At 39.7% G+C, this 6,426-nt stretch overlaps 1 protein-coding gene across 1 annotated transcript; it reads left to right on the top strand.

Moving 5' to 3' along the window:
- The first annotated feature begins 3,455 nt into the window (after positions 1–3,455).
- Positions 3,456–6,426, top strand: heyl (hes related family bHLH transcription factor with YRPW motif like). Its single transcript, XM_020932896.2, has 5 exons — positions 3,456–3,535; positions 4,577–4,643; positions 4,717–4,800; positions 4,878–4,959; positions 5,590–6,426. The coding sequence occupies exons 1-5, from the start codon at positions 3,456–3,458 to the stop codon at positions 6,225–6,227; spliced, it is 951 nt and encodes a 316-aa protein (XP_020788555.1). The 3' UTR covers positions 6,228–6,426.

The raw sequence follows: 6,426 nt of genomic DNA, 5'->3' as shown, positions 1-6,426 counted from the left end.
GTTTTTCATTTTTTATATATAAAACCTCTAAAAATGTTTGAAAACTTTGTAAAAATCCATAAATATAGTGCAGTTCCCAACCTTTTTTGTGTATTGCACACTGTAGAGGCTACCCCCTACTGGTATTTAACTAGAATATCCCCACAACAGTATTTCCTTCCATATATATATACACACAAATACAGTACAAAGAACATATTACATCAGTTCAGGCAAAACAGTGAAATCCAGGATTATTATGAAACAAGTTTATTCCTGACTGTCTTACTTGCAAAGCAGTATTATTGTGCAATTACAATTAGATATCTACAGTGTACAAATGTAACTGAAGGCATCTTACAATTTTTTAAATAATGGCATATGATAAGAAGGAAAATATAAAGAGCTTCCCTGTGTGAAACACTAGCCATCCCGGTCCTGACTTTAATTAAAATAGATTAAATCAACATAATCGTCCAGTGTTGAGTTTTTACTTTTTGGCCATATCGCCCAGATTAATAAGTATTCGTGTACCTTCCCAACCACCAGGGAAACACTAAGCAGGAAATTTCTCAGAGTTTTAATTTCATTAAAGGAAAAAAATATATAAACTTTCACAATATCAGCACATCCCAAATGTTGGTGCCAGCTACAGACTTCTACATAACTTCATACCAGCAGTACATTACCAGGAATAGACAAATGATACTGAATTAGATTCAGTCCTTTGAAAAAGTGGTGGGTTGTACACATTCCTTTTCTCTCAAATTCTTTCTTTCCAGTTTCTTAAGCACAAATGAGATCCAGACTGAATTAGTGATTGATTGATATTGAAAGGATCTATTTTTTGGGGGGGAGGATCTTAAGGTTTCAGGACAGGAGGGTGGGAACTGTTGAAAAAAGAATACTTCTCTTTTCAATTCATCTTGACTTATTCTCACCGCACTTTAAGGCCCCACAGAGCTGCTCACATTGATTAAGGACGCTCACGCACACACATGGTTTTTGATGTCACATGATAAAATCCAGGCCGGACCAAAATGGGGCGCAGAAGCAGAGGGAAACATAATTGAAATGTTACTTTGTCATCTGATCATATAGTCACAACAGCAACGAGACGCCATTTTGTCATAAGACCCTTAGTAAGCAACAGACCATAATATCAAAAGGAACAGCCCACTGATGATACTGTTACAGCAAGGGAAAACCAGGCTCAGAGCCATTCACTTTCCTAATGTAGCAGAATGAGGTCAAAATTAGAGCTTTAACTTTATCTAAACCATTCAGGATAAATGGTTTTAATGCTAAAATAATCAAATAATTACAAATCAAACTAATCAATTAATAATGCTTAGAAAAGATTATAATTATGGAGGGTAAATGCATGTTTTGACAGGTGTTTTTCATTAAAGGTCCCATACTACACAAAATTAACTTGTGAGATTTAAGCTATGTTAGAATGCTGTTACCTCGTCAAAAACATTCCTGGTGTTTTGTTTCATTCACACATGTTTGAGTAACCCTTTATTATTAGTCTGTCTACATCTCCATAGCTCAAAATGCTCTGTTCCACCTTGTAGAACATGGCGGTAGTTTTCACAGCTTTTACCATCTGTTCAGTAGAAATGGCCAAAATGATACAAATTCTTCTTTTAAAGGTGTGTGAAGTTTAAAACACAGTGGAGCATTTTCTGTATTATCACATGACATCACAAGGTGGAAAGTGTTTTCAGTTTCAAGAATTTTGGAGGGTTAGTGTGTTAAACATGTGTGAATGAAACAAAACACAACTACAAGTATGTTTGTGATGAGGAAACATTATAACCTAGATCAGAAAATAGCATATCTAACTATAATATTTAAAGGGGCACTATGTAACTTGAGGTTCTGACACCTGCTTGTCTCCAAGGAGATGATATTACATGAAATGTTCCACAGTATGGCATTGAACTTCCCTGTTGCATTGTTACAGGTGTTTTATTGCTAAACATCTCCATGGAGCCCAGTAGGGAGCGTACCCACTGACAGAAAGGTTACACAGTGCACTTCTCTCTGCGTTTCATCATTTCAGTGGGAACAATACTAGTTTTGAAACTAATGTAATATTTCTGATTGTGGTGCTGACATGAAAGCTGTGCTCACATTTATATTTAGCCAACCCAGATAAATAGAAGGCCCCATGTTTTGAAAATATCTGTAGTTGTTTTTGTGCTGCATTGTGCTATGTTTAGTGAACACACCCATGCAGGCTGGTGTTCAGGAAGTAGATACCCTCGGTCGGGCATTGTGTCGATGGGCCATGCCACTTTCAGACACACATGTACACACAAAACCAACAAGCGGCCCGCCTCTCATGTTTCCATGGCAATCTCCTCTAGCAATCTTCCCACGGTGCAGCGGAACCAAGTGCTCCACAGTAAAGGCGTTGAGCTCTGTAGGGACAGGCCTATCTTGTCCATTGAAGAGAACACATCCAACACTCACTAGGAGGAGTCTACTCTTGACCCACTCTGCTCATCTCACTTGCACACAAAGAATATAAAATGATAAATCTGACAAAATATGAATTATTTTTGTTATTCGTGCGGTTGCCTCTTTATGTGTACTGTTTATTTACAATGTTTAACCTGCAAGCCAGGCCCTAGCAGAGCAGCATCAGAACTGAAGAAGCTACTTCTTATGCTACTTTTGAGAGAGAGAAAAGATGGAGACAGCAAGAAAAACAGAAGAAATCTTGTTTATATGTCTTAAATAGATTATATTAGTTATTGGCTGTTGTGAATACTGTAGCTTATGTAATTGGTACATGGCTGCATGGTCCATATCGCCTGAAAAATGTGGCAACATAATAAATAAATAAACATTTTAGATTGTCTTCCAAAAATCTTCATTGTGGGCAGTGGCATGTGACTGGAAGCACTACAGACTGTGTGAAACCTTAGTATTGCGTGCCCTGTCAGAGATGTTGTTCTCACCGATCATCTTTCCCACACTCCTCACATCACCGCTATTGTTCCACAGCAAAGAATAATTAAAGGAGCTAGAAAAGGCAATGGAAGGTCCGGAGTGGTGCTTTAATTGAGAGGGGATGACTGTATATGAGGGGAGGGAGAGAGGGAGAGAGAGTAGGAAGCCAGGCACTGGGGGGAGGAGGAGAGGGGGCAGATCTGGCAACCCTGCACCAACTGCCAAAGTGCTATTTTTTCATTGGGCGACTGTCACAGCGGGAGAGAGAGAGGGAAGAGACATCAGAGAAGAGAGAATGTGATTGGATGCCAGAACTGGAGTCAAAAAAGTAAGCATCTTGTTAGTTTTCGTAGTTGTCATGGGCCCTTGGGGGTCGATCACAGCTGACTCACAGAGGGACCAAGAGTGGAGAGAACATCCAGAGTTCTGACAAGCAACTTGGGACAGTTTGGCTTTTTTTAAAGGACATCTCAGGAAGACCTAAAAGGACAGGGTCTTTGCTTTCGAAAATGAAGAGACCTCACGACTACAGCTCCCCCGACTCAGATACTGATGAGTTCATCGATGTGGGACAAGAAGACAGCTACTGGTGAGGAAATAATGCAAGCAAAACGAGCACATAGGCCAAACAGAAAAAAAGTAGAAAACATAAGGGCAAATAAGAAAGAAGATATTAAATGTAACATTATTTTAACTACAGCAATGTATCATAAAACATAGTTGAAATGTGTTCTATTATAGCAAAAATACAAAATGAGATTTATTGACAAATCTGCGAGAAAAGGAAATATGCATATTTCACTGCAATGCAATGTCTAAAGTACTTTTTTTTTCTATGTATTATTGTGAATGACTATTAATGTATACATACTTTATCCTACAAAAAGCCTGATACTAATGTTAAGCTAGATGTCTTTTTGTATTATGCTTATGTTTTGTATTAAGCTTACATTTGAAATAATGTAATACAACAAAAATAAAAATAAAATAAAATAAACCAATAAATTAAAAAAGAGAGAGTGTGACAAAATATCCACATCATTCTGACTAAACTAGAACAATAAATGTTAAATATAAAATTGTCTAAAAAGTAAAGTTATGAGCAACATCAATGCGTGCCTTGACAGCAGTATCAGTTACATCACTGACGAGTGGAGAGCCAGCGGCACTAAAGCCTGAATTTGGATAAATCAAATTTGCGACATGACATGAGAACATCCAGCATGGCCCTTTGAAGCGCAGACCCCATCAAACATGAGAACTAAACAAAAACACACCACAAACTGGCAGCCTTCACTTTAGAATCTAATAGAACATCAGTGTGTGAACTAAGAGGAGCATCGCCACGTTGACTATATATGCCTGAAAATCATCGCCTCTGGGCTGTGTAATCATCTGTCTCCAAGCCTCCCTATAGCTCCCAAAGAGGAACAACATGTTATTTCACTGATGTCCAGAAATCCAACTTTTTCCTTATGGGTACTCCCGGTTTTCTTTGCCTGAAAAACAAAACTAGATTAAAGCTTTAGCCTATGTGCCATCCCTTCAGTCCTGTATTGTATTAGTGATAATAATAACAATATGGAGAAGAATTAAAGTTTCTCTTGTGTCCGCTCATGTCTTTGTACAGTGCGGTGACTGGTTCCATGTCCCCTGGTAGCGCCTCGCAGGTTCTGGCCCGAAAGAAGAGAAGAGGGGTGAGTGAATGACTATGTTATGTGGTTTTATTTGTGGCTTTATTACTAACCAGGCGTACTGTACATATGGTAGATCATAGAGAAGAGGAGAAGAGACAGGATCAACCACAGCCTGTCAGAGCTCAGAAGATTGGTGCCTAGTGCATTTGAAAAGCAGGTAAAGAGCCACTGTTGTTAAGTTAATAGAGTCACTGCAAAAGTGAAAAATATTTAAGAATCTACATGTTGTTGTAGGGTTCTTCAAAACTGGAAAAAGCTGAAATTTTGCAGATGACAGTAGATCACCTCAAACTGCTTCATGCCATGGGAGGAAAAGGTACAGTTATTTATCATTTATTATTTTGTTCATTGCTACCAGTCCCATCCATTATATTATGACAGTGTGTTTGTCTAAAATACTGGTCACGTTCTTTTTTATATATAAAGGAATTTAGAAAACTAGAATAGAATATGGGCTTAAATCGGCATTAAATCATACACTGATATTAAACTTGTAAAAGTAAAAATGTAATTCACACAGATTTGAAAAATGTGATGATTATTATTATTATATCATTATAAATAATTGCACTGATGTTTGGTCATTAAAAGCTACTTGGTCGATAACTTCATGTATCTAGACATTTTAATATAGTTTTGTTTGCTTAAAACTTAGGTAAGATATCACCATGAATGTTTTAAAATAAATAACCCCTTGGGGTGGTCTCAGACCTTTAAAACAGTACTTAATTTTTCAGTTTTTAAAAAATGTAGTGGAGTAGAAAGTACAGACACCTGCTCTCAAATGTAGTGAAATAAAAATTAAAAAGTAAAGTATAGATACCCAAAAAATTGTGGCCTACTACTCTTACTTTTGTACTTTTACTGTCTATGCAGATGAAGCGTGATTGATATTTTGACTCTAAATTGAGCCACGACATTCTAACTTTGCTGTCTTTTATGCCAGGTTACTTCGACGCTCGAGCTCTGGCCGTAGACTACAGGACTCTGGGCTTCAGGGAGTGTGTGGGGGAGGTGGTGCGGTACCTGAGTTCACTGGAAGGGGATTCAGCAGACCCTATCGCTGCCCGCCTCGTGTCCCACCTCTCCCACTGTGCCAGTGAGTTAGACCCCCTCCTGCTCCAGCCCGCCCCCGCCTCCGCCGTGCCCTTCGCCCATTGGCACTGGCCTACCTTCCCTCCACTATCTCCTGCACCTCCAACCTCATCGTCACCCCCTTTCCACCGCCGGGACCTGGCTTTGTTGGGGGCATACTCTCCACCGGTGTCTCTTCGTCTCAACCCTCCTCCTCCTCCCCTCGTTGCTCCGACTGCCCTGACCACCTCTGTCCCCCGGGTGTCCTCCCTCACCACGTCCCCGCTCCATAGAGGAACACAGCCACCCCATCACAGTGTGTCCAATGTCTCTCCCCGTCCACTGTCCCCTCCTGCGTCTACGTCTGTCTCAACTGCCTCGTCTTCACCTCCTGCACAGGCTTCTTTTAGACCCTTCGCACCACTGGGGTCTCCCACAACCCAGCGCAGGGGTGTGAGTGTATCAAGCAAGTCAAGTCAAGCATGGGGGACAGAGATTGGAGCATTCTGACAGCTATCAATGCTTTTATCTACTAAAGACATTTTGCAATAAATATGGACTTACAATAGGTTGTCATGAATTTGAATGCTGGAATTTACACTTCGGAGTATGCATGTAGCGTGTTACATAGAATCTGACAAATGGAGAAAGATTTGTCCAGCCATAATGCGATAGTGCACTTTTTTGTTTTAGCTATGTGAGACAAATC

This window comes from Boleophthalmus pectinirostris, unplaced genomic scaffold, assembly GCF_026225935.1.
Source record: "Boleophthalmus pectinirostris isolate CB_2022bp ecotype Guang Dong unplaced genomic scaffold, ASM2622593v1 HiC_scaffold_21, whole genome shotgun sequence".
In the NCBI taxonomy this organism is placed as follows: Eukaryota; Metazoa; Chordata; class Actinopteri; order Gobiiformes; family Gobiidae; genus Boleophthalmus; species Boleophthalmus pectinirostris.
The sequence above is the reverse complement of the archived record's forward strand: the minus strand, read 5'-3'. Positions and strand labels throughout refer to the sequence as shown.

Excerpts from the sequence above, each read along its gene's own strand:
- heyl (XM_020932896.2), top strand. The coding sequence starts at position 3,456 with ATGAAGAGACCTCACGACTACAGCTCCCCCGACTCAGATACTGATGAG. Across the intron at positions 3,536-4,576 it reads GGACAAGAAGACAGCTACTG|TGCGGTGACTGGTTCCATGT; the intron begins GTGAGGAAATAA and ends GTCTTTGTACAG. Across the intron at positions 4,960-5,589 it reads TCATGCCATGGGAGGAAAAG|GTTACTTCGACGCTCGAGCT; the intron begins GTACAGTTATTT and ends CTTTTATGCCAG.